The 15,045-nt window shown below is 34.8% G+C and overlaps 1 protein-coding gene across 6 annotated transcripts in view; it reads left to right on the forward strand.

Annotated features, from left to right (window-relative positions):
• Positions 1–15,045, forward strand: part of CEP128 (centrosomal protein 128) — a 373,385-nt gene that overhangs the window by 69,047 nt on the left and 289,293 nt on the right. For all 6 annotated transcript variants that reach the window (XM_054691882.1, XM_054691883.1, XM_054691885.1 and 3 more), the window contains 2 exons: positions 10,300–10,386; positions 13,499–13,573. In XM_054691882.1, coding sequence (XP_054547857.1) covers positions 10,300–10,386; positions 13,499–13,573 — 162 coding nt within the window. The remainder of the gene's footprint in view (positions 1–10,299; positions 10,387–13,498; positions 13,574–15,045) is intronic.

Consider the following 15,045-nt stretch of genomic DNA (forward strand, 5'->3'; position numbering starts at 1 on the left):
AAACTATGAGTCTTTTTTTTTTTTTTTTAGAGGAAACTGCTCAGATAAAAACAGACCCTTTGTGAAATGCATTTGCTTTTTGATTTTGAAGGAAATCCTGGAAAGTGTACTTATTGGGCTCACATTTAACATACTTGCAAGATTTTTATTAAGTAAAAAGTTGCATAAAAATATAATCCACTCCAGTAAAAGCAGTGGCATTTTAGGGAATAATATTCATTACCATTGTTGCTTTTGAATTAAAGAATTCAAAAGACTTGGTGTCTTCTCAGCCTACCAACTTTGTAGGCAATAATTAAGGTTTTTTTTTTTTTCTTTTTGTAGATTGGCAAATTTAATATTTGAAGAAGGAAATCCTGACACTCGCTAATGAGGGTTTTACTCTTTAGTTATTTTTATAACCATGGTAGTAGTTTTTTGCTGACTCATCCATAGTCTCTGGCCTAGTTAGTCTTCCATGTGAAGGCTATGGCCATGGAACAGAGCAAAAGGAACTGACTCTCTCTGTGATTGAACCCATGACCTTGGTTGACTTCATTGGCACAGGGTGCTCTGTTCAGTCACAGACTCCATGAATATGGGCATAGTGTAATCAATAAGTTTGCTTATTCATTAGGGAAAATAGGTCAGTAATAAGTTCTTGTCTAACTTGCCACAATAATTCCTATATGAGCCCTATGGATTTTTGAGATAATAATCATAGGAAAGGGGGAAAAAGAAAACATCTAGGCCATTCTCAAAAAGAAGCTTTGACTTTTGTGTTTTAAAACCTTAGGCATATTTAAAGAACACTATTAAGGATTAGAATTACCACTAAAAATAGTACTAATAATGTGCTGAACTTACTTAATTACATGGTACTTGATATTATTTTACCCTTTGAAGACAGAAATGGTTGCTCTCACTATGTACTCACCTCTTCCATCAGGAAAATACATATAGTTCAACTGGCAACAAATTTTTAGCATTTCTGCCTCATTTTAATATACTAAAAATTTGTATGGTGTTATAATGCTAATGATCAATATTAGATTCTCTATGGACTTCTCTCATGAAATTCTATTTTCATTTATTAAAGTTTTTTTCTCCCCCCCCACTCCAATTATAGATGGTGGCGTAGGATTTCTGTTCCTCTGTTATGGTTAAAAAATAAATTTCTTTGAACAATTTAAGTAAAATCCATCTAGCTATTTTTGAATTAGATAGAGATTGGTTCAGGGATTTAGTATATGATTGTATTGTTTTCTGCCTTGAAAAGAAACTTAATTTGTTTTGTTTTGTTTTGGTTTTTGTTGGCTCAGATAATTCCCAACTGGATGAACTTAAAGGCTAAAATTTTCCATGACTTTAGCTAGTTCTCATGTGGGAGGAATCTGACTTGATTTAGGAAAAAACAAAATTTAGAAATTCATAGAACTTGACAGAAATAAATTCTATGTTAATTTAAATGAGTAGTACCTCGTCCTGAGTAACAAGATCCTGCTGCATTATACGTATGTATTTCTTTTCAAAATTATGTATATTCTGTTGCTGTTTGGTGATTTTAAGAGCAGTGATTTAGGTTTCCAAAAGAAAAGTTTGAAAACAGACACCACATTTTCATCTCAAAAAAAATTGCAGTAAAATAAGGTTCCCATTCTTATGTTTCATACTAAGTAATATTTTTTGATGTGAAATATACTATCTTTAAGACCATTTTTTAATATACATAAACGTAGACAATTTATAACTTTGATTTATACCTCCTGTGGTCTAATTTGGATCACAATATAATATATTATGAAACTCAAAATACTTGTTTGCTGACATTTATTTTGTGTTTACACGAAGAATTCTAAGAATTTATTTATAACATAAATGATCTATGCAACATGAAAAAACTTAGGGACACCTTAAAAACATATTGCTGGGCGAAAGAAACTAATCTGAAAATATTATATACTATCTGATTCAGCTGTATGACATTCTGGAAAAGGCAAAATTATGGAGCCAATGAAAAGACCAGTAATTACTAGGAATTGGGGCAGGGGAGAATGGAGAAATAAGTAGAACAGAGAAGATTTTTAGAGTAGTAAAAATACTCTGTATGATATTACAATGATGGATACCTGTCCAAACCCATAGATTGTGCAACATCAAGAGTGAAATCCTTATGTAAACTATGGATTGTGGGTTATTAGGAGATGTCAATTTAGGTTCATCAGTTGTAGCAAATGTACCATTCTTCTAGGGGATGTGAATAAGGTGGGAAGTTATGCACGTGTGTGGGCAAGGTATAGAAGGGAACTCTACCTGTCTTTCAGTTTTTCTGTGAACTTAAAATTGCTTTTAAAAAATACCTTAAAAATTATAGACTGATCAACTGTTTCTAATTCTCAGTGACTTGACTTCTCATTTCTTTATTGTTACTAGAATATGATTTGACTTGAAACTGTATCTTTAAGTATACTGTTACTGATTTATTGTTTGATATGAGCACAGACTTGCTGTTCTGTGGTCTTGTGGCTGTACAAGTGAATCATCAGCATGTCCTTGCACTGGTGATCATTCATGAATGATTAAGATGAGACAGGATACCTTATGTTCATATTATTTCCCTGGAAATTTCAGTGGCCTGTGTGGGAGTTAACACGTGGCCTTATTTCATTCCAATTCCATCATTCCTACCTTAACTTGCTGGTCTATTTAAAGTAGACAAAGGGCCTTTAATTTTCTATTTGTTCTACATATTTGAGTGTGTTATTTTTTAGAGACTCTTAATCTTAATAATCATGACTATTGTGAAAGTTGTGGGAGTTTTATGGTCAGATGATATGTCTGTAAACATTTTCCTTTTCCTTTCCCCTGCTCTCTAAAAGGTAAAAAAGGTACAGGTTTCTTTCTCTGTTTTTCTCCTCTCTCTCTCTGGATTATATATAACTAAGAATTCAGAGTGATCTACCTCTAAAGAGCTGCAGTAGTACAGAACTCAATATGTTAGTCTTTTTAATGGAAATAGGCACACTTAAGGAAAAGAAGAAAAATTGTTGTTATTAAGGATTTAAATGTGCCCCAGGGACCCTCTATTAAGGCTCCGTGTTGTTGCTGTGATCTTAAAAGTGTAAAAGACAATCTGAGTCCTGGAGCAGGGCACATGATAACTTTATAGCTAAACTGCTTTTAAGAAAAAAAACAAGCTTTAAAGGGCAAAATAACATGGTAATAGAAATTCATTGGCTTGTGATTTTCTTTCTCTTTTTATAGCTGCTTTTACTGGGTCAGTTTTAATATAATTCTGAGTTGTCTGATCTAAGTCAAATGGAAAGGAAATCCAGTGCAGCCTGATACACTTAAAAAAGTCAGTATATGAGTTAATGTTTATTATTAAGGTTTAAAAAATAACTTGTAATTTTGATTCAGTTAACTTTTAAAATGTTTCTTCTTGAGTATTATGTTTGTTTTCAGAGGTTTAAAGTGTATTTTAAGAGTTAGACTTTCTTTGTCTTTTGTTTTTAACAAGCTAATGTGGAAAATAGGTTCAGTATTATAGACTGGAATATTGCAAGTGTGTTTACTTGTTTACTGACCCATGGTATATAGGAAGCAGAAATAATGTTCAAGCTTAATGATAATTCTAGATGATACAGTGGAAATTTTTAATTGGGTTGCTCCTCAAAACTTCATTTTGCTGTTATTGAGAACAACAGAATTTCAGTTCTTATTGATTAAAATTTGTGAAACTTACATATGAATAAGTGAAAGAATGAGGGTATCAAATGATAGCACATTAAGAGATAATAGGAAAGTATATAATTTTGGAAAAGTGATATAAATCACTGGTCAGATGTAGATGCAATGTGAGGAAAAAAGAAATTTTATTGCAAATTCTTAGGTTTCCAAAAGATTTGGAGTTTTTTTTTTTTTTTTCATTCAATGAGCTTGAATATGTGGGAATTTGGGCCCTTTAAAAAAATCCAGGGTGGACGCACAAAAACCAACTCAAAATGGATTAAAGATCTAGACATAAGACCTGAAACCATAAAATATATAGAAAGAAATATAGGTGAAACACTACATGACATGCACCTCAAAAACATCTTTACAGACACATCATCCAAAGCAGTGATAGTGAAGGCAAAGATAAACAGCTGGGACATCAAAATTACGTCAAATTAAAGAGCTCTGTACAGCAAAAGAGACAATAACCAAAACAAAGAGAAACCCCACTGACTGGGAGACAATTTTTGCACACAACACTAATGATAAAGGACTGATCACAAAAATCTACAAAGGGCTATTGAGACTCAACAAAAACAAAGTAAATAATCCAGTCAAAAAATGGGCAGAAGAGCTAAAAAGAAACTTCTCCAAAGAGGAAATGCCAATAGGCATATGAAAAAATGTTCAACATCCTTTGTAATCAGGGAAATGCAAATCAAAACTACCATGAGATACCATCTTACACCAGTGAGAATGGCACATATTAAAAAAAACTAGCAACAACAAATGTTGGCGAGGATGTGGAGAAAAAGGAGCTCTCCTGCACTGCTGGTGGGAGTGCAAACTGGTCCAGCCACTATGGAGAGCTGTGTGGAGATTCCTCAACCTACTAAAGATAGAGCATCCATGTGATCCAGCAATTCCACTCCTAGGTATTTACCCAAAGGACACAGAAACATTAATTCAAAAGGGCACCTGTGCCCCTATGTTTATAGCAGCACTGCTTACAATAGCTAAGCTATGGAAGCAACCCAAATGCCCAAAAATAGATGACTGGATCAAGAAGATGTGGCACATATACACCATGCACCATGCTGATTACTCAGCAATCAAAAAAGATAAACTCATGCAATTTGCAGCAACATGGTTGGAGCTGGAAGGGATCATGCTCAGCAAAATAAGCCAGAAAGAAAAAGAAAAATACCGGATGGTTTCACTCATAGCAGGAATTTAAAAAACCTAAATAAGGGACCAGGAAAAAGACTAATTATAATAAAGAAAAAATCAAAATTAACAAGCAACTATAAACAAGAGACACACTGCAGGGGTGGGGGGAGGAGAAGAGGGAGGATTAGGGTCAAAATAAGGGGGGGGTGGGAATTGTATGGGGAATATAACCAAAATGAAAATACATGCATTGTTAAAAATGAAAAATGATGTAGGAATTATATAAAATAAAATAAAAAAATCCATGGTGGTACAACTGATAAGGGGCTGATCACAAAAATATACAAAGAACTCACAGGACTCAACAAAAACGAAGTAAACATTCCAGGCAAGAAATGGGCAGAAGAACTTAAAAGACATTTCTCCAAAAAGGAAATGCAAATGGCCAACAGGCATATGAAAAAATGTTCAACATCACTTGTAATCAGGGAAATGCAAATCAAAACTATCATGAGATACCATCCCACACCTGTGTGAATGGCACAAATTAAAAAAACTAGCAACAACAAATGTTGGCGAGGATGTGGAGAAAAGGAACTCTCCTACATTGCTGGTGGGAGTGCAAACTGGTCCAACCACTATGGAGAACTGTGTGGGGTTTCCTCAATCTATTAAAAATGGAGCTACCATATGACTGAGCAATTCCACTCCTAGGGTCTACCCAAAGGACACAAAAACATTGATTCAAAAGAACACCTGTACTCCTATGTTTATTGTAGCACTATTTACAAAAGGTAAAACCTGGAAACAACTCAAATGCCCAGAACTAGATGACTGGTTCAAGAAGATGTGATATATATACACAATGGAATATTATTCAGCAATCAAAAAAGATAAACTCACACCATTCACAGCAACATGGATGGAGCTAGAAGGAATTATGCTCAGTGAAAAAAGCCAGAAGGGAAAAAAAAATATTGGATGGTTTCACTTATAGCAGGAATATAGGGGAACCAAGTAAGACTCAGTGTAAAAAAATAATAGCCTTATAAAACACAACAAAGCAAAAACAGACAATTATAAATTAGAGACATCCTGCAGGGGAAGAGGAGGGAGAGGGATGAGAGGGAGGGAGGGAGGAGCACAGGGGACTGAGGTGATGGTGCATGGGTGCCTTGTGGAAGGAAAGTCCATGGGGACTTAATCTGAGGGGCTGGGGGGAAACAAATATTGTTTAAAAAAGAACAACAATGTAAAAAAAATTTAAGAAAAGTTAAAAAAGTTAAAAAAAATTAAAAAAGGTTAAAAGCAAAAATAAACCCATGGTAGCTTTCAGAAGAATTATCTTTTTTTATAGGATATAACTCCATATACAGAAAACAACATATTGATTGAAGTTCAGCTGATTTTTTTACTCTTAACACCACGGAAAATGTCTAATATTTATATTACTTACAGGAAATAAAGATTAAATATTTCTTAGTGTGACATTGAAAATATTTCCCATATTGCCCTTTAAGGGGAAGATCCTGGTAGCCTAGAGATTCTTTCTTTGTGGGGTAGGGAATGTGTGCGGGTGTTTGTTTTTCATAACTGGGGGATGGGGGGTGGATGGGGAGGAGATTTAGAAGCCTATCTGGTGGCTGCAAAGAAAGCAAATAATGAGCTAGAAAAGATGTAGGAGAATAGGGAAGATGAACCCCCAGTTTTGAAGTAGCCTGGGAGAACTAGGAGAGCAAACATATTTGGTGGAGATTTGATGAATGTTCACTATGCACCTATAGAATCTTATGTAAATTATGGATTATTTAAAAACATTTTTGATGTAAGCAGGTTATTATGGAGTGAATGCAGAGAGGTTCAGCACTCTACTTGTGAGCACTGGCCTCTGAGTTAATTTACTTGAAATCTGGGTCACACTGGACTGTAAGGTTTGATGAGGGAAAATTTTTATAACTAAAAAAGCACTGATTGTATTACGGTTTGTCTAGCTTTGACCTAAATTCGTGGGTGAAACTTTAAGGATCATTGCATAGTCCCAAAGCAGTTCCCCAAATATTTGTTAATTACTTTAGTGGTTTTTAACATATTTTCTAACCTTCTTTCATATTCTGCCACTGGGAGGTAAATCTTAATTCTTTTCTCTTTGAATATGGGCTGGGCTTCGTGACTCTCTTCTAAAAAGTACAGTATGGAAAGTACAGTATGGCAGGGGAGATTGGCAGATAACATCTTACCTTCATGAAGTAATAAGGATTAACATCAGACATGAGTTATGTTGATGTCATGTTCTTTAGGTGAAGGGTTTATAGGAACTCTCATTAGCTATACTTACAACTATTTTTTTTAAGATTTATTTATGCATACAAGAGCTGGGGTACAGGCCAGAGGTGTGGGGGGGTGAGTGGATTCACCAGAGACAGACTAGGGAACAGAACAGGCAGACTGACTGAAATACACTGCTGAGGGGAGCAGCAGGCAAGACAGGAGAGGTCTGCTGCACCATGTGGTTAGCTTCCTGGCTGGCCAGGGATTGAACTCATGCTGCAGAGGCTGAGGATAGCTTCACAGTGCTGTGCTTAACCCCTTGTGCTGTCAGGGAGGTCCTATACTTTCAACTATTTTATAAACTTAGCTATTTCAAAAAATATTTAAAATAAACTTATTCAGGAGATTTTTTTTCCAAAGAAAGGCTAAAATGATTAATTATGAGAATATTATTAGCTCTTTGAATTACACCCAAATATAAATATTTATTTTCCAGCATCACTATACCATGATAATTGTTTTTCCAGAAGGACAGCCAACTTGGTGTTTGAGAACTTATGAAGATTAAGAAAGGTGGGAGGAATCTAGAGAAACATATGTATATGATGAACACAGTTGGCCAATTGCAAAGTGAAATTGTTATTCAGAATATAAAGAGATATTTATTCATTTATTCAATAACATGTATTTACTCCCTGTGCCAACTATTGTGTTAGAAATAAAATGTGTTTATGACAGATGAGTTCCCTGGCTTTCTGAAGCTTACACTGTAATGACACCCAAGCTTTTGTATTATTACTCTTTGGAAATATATGCCTCTGAAAGTGCAAGGATTGTTTTGAATGTCTATCTAAGTAAAAATAGGCATTAAATGAATTAAACACTTGTATTCATTTAATCAAAACAAAGTATGCATTTGGGAATGGTAATATATATTTCCTGTTTTTTTTTTGATGTAAAATATTATAGAATTTGTAAAATGTAATTTTGTAAATCATGTTAGAGGAACAGAAGTATATTAATTCCAGTTAGCAAATGGAAAAATGTTTTCACTGGAAAATTTTTGAGTTTAAATTCTTAAGTAAGTAAAACCCTTGGAGTTGCAAGATGAGGGTAAGTCAAACTTTAGAAAATTAGCAGATAATTTCTCCTGTTTCTCTTACCTTTCTAAGAAGAGGTGGAAGGAATCTGGAACATTAAGAGATGAGCAAAGTGATATAGGAAACTTAGTTTGGTAAAACTTATCAACTGCTCAAGGAAGTCTTCCTTATAATCTCCCCTCTCTGGAAAAGTCCAGGCAGATTTTTAGTTCAGTGAGCAAATATTGAAAAGAGAACAAATTAAGTTTAATTCATAAAAAATTGTGGCTGCATCAAGCTATAAAATAGCTTCAAGTTTTATAAAGTGAATAGATTAAAAATGTAGCAACAACTTTATATCTTTTTTCTTTATATATTCTCTTATGTACACACACACACACACACACACACACACACACTCACTGTAGGGAAAGACTGAGGAAGGGTGAAAAGAATAAAGTTACCAGCATTAGTTTTTTAGTTTCTAAGATAACTTTGTTTAGGAAAATTTTATAAATACATCTGGTATCGAGACTAAATAGATTATGCAAATTCTACTTTCCCTGAAAAATAAATCAGACATCTCAAAATCATTTCATAACTACCTGAAAATCATTATATTTTTAATACTTTATCACTGTGACCAAGTCAGTAATAGTAGTTGCCTTTTATCTTATAGTGTGTTGCAAGTGTCAAATAATTTAGTCTTCATATAGACTCTGAAGGTTGATAATAATATGTCAACAGGCAGAGGTAGTATCACTGGTTAAGAGGCAGATAGCCTGAGTCTTTCTTCTTTCTGCCATTACAAGTGACCTTGGGCAAGTTATTCAACTCTGGTGTCCCATATTTTTCCCCTTGAACAAAGTGGGCTTAATACTAACTCATAATTATCACAAAGTTTAAATTTATATATTCAGTATATTTAAAGTATTTAACATATGTAGGAGGAAGAATGCCTAGATATAATAAACACTACAAAATGTTGTTAAACTCAAAAGCTGTTTTTCATTTGAATATATCTCTGCTTTTTTATGCAATTGCTATTTTACTGGTAAGAGTAAGAGCCATGGCAGAGGGAACTGTAATCTTATAGACAGGAGGCCAAGTGTATTTTATAGCATAGTGCCTGGCACTACTAAATGCATTTAGGAGATGCTTGTTGGGTGTGTAAATTAATGAAATTGTATATGACTGATTGTACTTGCATCAAAACAATTTTTAGCATGTTTTGCCTTTTGTCTAATAATCAGTTTTCATTTGAGCAACATAGATCTTTTTTGGAAAAGACTTCTGGCAATTTGGCTTTTTCCAATTTGTTTAGCTTCTGCACATCTTGCTAAGTTAAATGCTAAAATTGTCAAAAATTTTTCAAACAAATGGAATGCCTGTTAAGATGTTTTGAAAGACTGGTCCAAGTATAATTTTTTTTTTTTTTACTTAAGTTTAATTTTGTTTTAACATAGAAACAAACCAAAACAAATACTTCTGTGGTTAACTTTTGAAATTGTGTTTTCTAACAGTTCTTTTTTCCATTTTATTAAAGAGAATAAAATATAGATACAAATGCAAAATATAGTTTGTGAAATATGGTTTGAAGATCCAGTTATATGTTGTGATAAAAATGTCATTTATGTAAGAGGGATGTGGGCCCAGTATGTTTCTACCTTGATGAGAATACTTTTTTTAGAATTTGAAAACCCAGTGAGCTAGTATTAGATATTATGTTTAAATAGTTGGATAGAACTTTTCAATTCTGTTATTTCAATAGGCAATAAGTGTTGTTTCCAAGAAAACTGTTAGCTGTCTAGGCTCTCAAAAAGTGTAACAAAATTCCCAAAGATGAGGAAAAATAAAACTAAGTAGAAATTAATTGTGAAGATTAGAAAATGGTTTATATTCGATATCCACTGATGTTTCTAAGGACTTCAATGAATGAGCAATGTTATAGTTCATTTGTAGATGTCATACAGTCACCAACATCTCAACCTTTTTTTTTTTTTCATAAATCTTAGAAATGTCTTTTAGTTCTAAATATATATATATATTTGGAATAATAAATATTTTCCCACCTCTTTCATTCTAGGCACTGAAGAAACAAGAAGCTAAAGCAGATGAGAATGAGGGAGTAATGAAAAATAAGCTAAGACAAACTGAAACTGAGAAGAATCAAGTAAGAAAATTATCTTTCAAAGATTAATGTTGTTTGGGGCCAGTGATATTGGTTGAGTTCTTTGAAAAGTTTCCTAAGATCATTTGTTAGGACACAGTGAAGCCTTTGTGTTTTCAGGTGGAGACACTTGGTTCAATGGCTCTGCCATTGTCTGCTTCTTGCTCTTGGGAGCGTTGGAAGAGCTGCCTTGTCATCAGGCCACACTCCTTTTCTAGAGGCGAAATAAACTTTACTGTTCCTTGCTGGAGAACCTTTAAACAGCTTGACTTTGCTGCAGGGTTAGAAAAGCCATGTTGTTTAATGGCTGAATATTTGGATACATGCCTTTTTATTATAAAAGATAGGCATAGTTAGCAGCCTGGTTATGAAAAGTCCCTTATCTCAATAAATATTAAGGACTTTTGATATCTATTTGCATCTATGAACTTGTGGAGTTTATTACTTTAGAGTCAGGAAGGAATTCAGAGACCAAACAATTCTTAGCTCTCACAGGAATAGATTTAAGCAAGAACCCGAGGTAATGAATGGTAATAAAGGGAAAATTTACTGTGATGAATTTTTTGTTTTTGTTTCTTTTTCTATTTCCCATTACTTCCTTTATGCCAAGTTATGTGATGCTTTCGTGCCACTTTTATGGTAAGCAAGGTTTCATAGGTAAGCAAGGTTTCCATTTGCCCTTTGGGAGCTGAAACTGCTCATCAGACCCAGGGAACAAAATGGGCCTTGGTAGATTATGAAACCATATTGATGGAAGTGTGATTTCTTTGCTCTCTATTTCTACATAGAAACAAGGCAAGAGGTCAGATATTTTGTGTGGCTTCTGTGATTCTATATGTACGTGCCTTTTTTTAATATGACATTAATTTGTGATCTGCACCATGCAGTTTTACAAGATTGACTGCATTAAGAAATTTATTTTGAAATGGTTATAGATTCATATGATACTGCAAAGCAAAATGTAGCAAGCTCATCCCATGTGCTCTGTACTCGATTTCCTTCCATGGTAACATTTTGCATAATTCCACCTAATATCAAAACCAGGAAATTGACACTATTACAATCCAGAGTTTATAAAGATTTCACCAGTTTTGTGTACACTTGTGTGTTGTGTGTCTGTATGTGTCGCCTTGTGGGGCAACAGTGTTGGGAGGTGTGCGGGATGAAGAGAAGAATCCACCTAAAAAAGTGCAGCCCCAATCAATGGGTGTCTCATATTTATTAAGAACCAGGCTCACAAATGATAGGCATGTGCATGCATGAGGGTACATTATTGGGGGGTGCGTTATCATCTCGTAGAAGCTAGGGGCTGTTTCTTGGGGGGCTCCATAGTTTCTACTAATCAAAGCATACTATCTCTAATCCCTATTTTTACCTAACTTTCTGCTAATCTTTACAAGTAAGGTATTCTAGCTGATCTTGTTAATCTGGCCATAATATCTGCCTGCTGTTTTCAGCTGATACTGGTTTCCCAGTGTGTTCCTCATACCAGGACTTTTGCCCTGGTGAGAGGTCCCCTGCCTGAATCTACATTTTAGCTTCACCACCAGGTACTCTGGGCACTGAGACAATAGCCCTAACAACACAGAGGGCTGGAGATTCCACATGTATGTATGTATAGTTACAATTTTATCTCATTCTAGAATTATGATATAAACTGTTCCAACTATCACCATAATGTTCCCTTCTCTACTCCTTGATAGTCATACCTACTAAATGTACATTTTGTAGAGGACTAATATATAGTCTCTTTATTTTATTTTTTTTAAAGATTTATTCATTTATACATACAAGAATTGGGTCACAGGCCAGAGTTGTGGGGGGCGAGAGGACTCACTAGAGACAGAGTGGGGAACAGAACAGGCAGATCAATTGAAAATACACTGCTGAGGGGAGCAGTGGGTAAGTCAGGAGAGGTCTGCTGTGCCATGTGGGTAGCTCCCTGGCCAGGGATTGAACTCATGCTCTAGTGGCTGCGGCAAGCTTCATAGCCTGCATGTCAATGCCTTGCACCACCAGGGAAGCCCTACAGTTTCTTTAAATGAAGTGATAATTTAGGATAACTACTACAAATCTAAGCTTTTAACAACATCTTGATTTAAATTTGTGATTTCACAATCTTACTCTTAACAAAATATAAACATGTTTAGGATATATAATTCTAGATTTTAACAAACTTCCATCCTGGTATACTTTTAAACTTGAAATAATTTAGGCATACTCAGACTTCGTAGGGTATTTAGTCACATAACTGGTACATTTTCTGTGGATTTTAACAGCATTATCATTAAATAAATTCTTAATGTTTTCTTCTGAGCTCAGATATTTAAAAATTTAGTAATATCATTGATACTAGAAATAGGGGGCCTACCCAGTGGCACAACAGGTTGAGCGCTGTGCTGTGAAGCTGTCTGCAGCCTCTGCAGCGCTGGTTCGATTCCCGACCTGCCAGGGAGATAACCACATGGTGCGGTAGACCTCTCCTGACTCGCCCGCTGCTCCCCTCATCAGTGTCTTCAGTCCATTTGCCTGTTCTGTTCCCCGCTCTGTCTCTGGTGAATTCTCTCACCTTCCCATGCCTCTGATCTGTATCCCAGTTCTTGTATAAATAAAAATAAATCTTAAAAAAAAAAGAAATAGGGACATAAGAATATTACAATATATGAAATCAACTGAGTGAAGTATACTTTGTGTCATAAAGTCTTTGACATTTTTATTGTAATTCAATTCATATCATATTGTATGTACTAATTTAAAGAAAAAATACCTTAGACTTTAGAGTAAAATAATTCAGAACTGGAAGAAATTTAAGATCATCTAATATACAATCCTTATTTTAGGGACAATAGAATAGAGGTCTAAGATGAAGAGATTTAAACAGGGTCACAGTTGAGTTGGAAGTGACTAGAAGTCAGTCCTCTTGAGGTCTGGTTCACTTCATGTTATACAATTAACATTTTAATGGAAATACTAATAGCTGTTTATGGCAGGTATTTGTTTTTTTAACTAAGTTTTCTGAAGCTTTCCACTTTTCTTCAGTTAAATTGTGCCCATAATAATTTACTTATCTTCTGCTCCATTAGACATTTTGCTTTGTCCTTTGTTGAAACTCTAGCTTGCACAAGAATTGGAACATTCTCGAAGGTTATTGAATCAGTCAGAAGGCAGCAGAGAAACACTTTTGCATCAGGTAAGTTTATGTGAGCTATGATAATTTACTTTTAAATTAATTAGGGTTGAATCCCCTACTCTATAAATGTCTTGTGGAAGGAAAATTCCTAGGTCTAGAAAATTTTTCTTAAGGAATGTATATTAGCATACATAAGCAGAATGGAAATCCATTCAGGAAGATTCAGAGAATGTTAGTACATAAAACAGCAGCCCAAATTCCTGCTGTGACAGTATCTTGCATTGCTGCTGTTAACATAAGCAGTGTAAAAGTGAGACTGGATATGTAAAATAAAGTTTTCCTAGTAACTTAATTTTATTTAAGGAAGCATGGGACAGCAAAGGAGGAAAAATACATAAAACACCTTTGCATATTCAAGTTACTTTGAATGCATCACAATCTTATATTCATGTTTTCAGGATGCTCATTGTCCCCTTTTAATTATCATTAAGGCTTAATTTTATTTTTTTTAAAGATTTATTTATTTATGCATACAAGAGCTGGGGTTCAGGCTAGAGATGCAGGGGGTGAGAGGATTCACCACAGACAGTATGGGGAACAGAACAGGCAGAATGACTGAAATACGGTGCTGAGGGGAGTAGCGGGCAAGACAGGAGAGGTCTGCTGCGCCATGTGGGTTGCTCCCTGGCTGGCCGGGGATCGGACTCGTGCTGCAGAGGCTGCGGATTGCTTCATAGTGCCGCGCTTAACTCCTTGTGCCACCAGGGAAGCCCAAGGCTTAATTTTAAAGGATGGTATTTTGTAGTTCAGTAGCTCATACTGACACTTGCGTGCTTTTGATACTTAAAGTTGAATAATTGGAAATGGTCCTCTTATGTACATTGGATAAAGGCCTATGATTTTCTCAACTCCCTCTACCTTTGTTTTATGTTAACTGCAACTGTATTTTCCTCTTTTTTTGAAATGTGGGTTACATAACTTACTACATAATAATTTGCTAGGTAGGCAAAGATGACAGGTATCAAGATATTCAGAAGGAGTATTACATTTTCACAATTAGTGTTGAAAATACATCACAGCATCTGTTTTACAAAACCTTTAAAATTGCTCATTGCCTTTGTTCTGCAGCCAGTGGTTACATGAAAATAGTGTTGGCAGAATTCAGACTTTCTTTTCTCGAAGTTTATATTTGTACTCAGTTCCATTCTGATTTTTGTTTTTGGAACTCTGATCTGTAATCTCTGATTTTAGTTTTTGAAACAAGAGATTTCTGTGTTGAGGTTATGTTTGTGTTTTTTAACTGTGTTTTTGCCAGTGTTAACTGGTTTAACAATTGTTGAACACATACCTACTATGTGCTAGGCAATTTGACAGTCTCTAGAAATATAAAGATGAATGAAACAGTCCCTGACCTCAAGTAGTTTATAATTCTTTCAACATCATGTATTGCTTATTTATTTTGAGCTGTAGCTTGATGTGAAAATATCCTAATTCATGCTCATTTTCCTGAATTTACCAATCAGTAGAACATG

This window comes from Talpa occidentalis, unplaced genomic scaffold, assembly GCF_014898055.3.
Source record: "Talpa occidentalis isolate TD23 unplaced genomic scaffold, MPIMG_talOcc4v2.1 talOcc4.11, whole genome shotgun sequence".
NCBI lineage: Eukaryota > Metazoa > Chordata > Mammalia > Eulipotyphla > Talpidae > Talpa > Talpa occidentalis.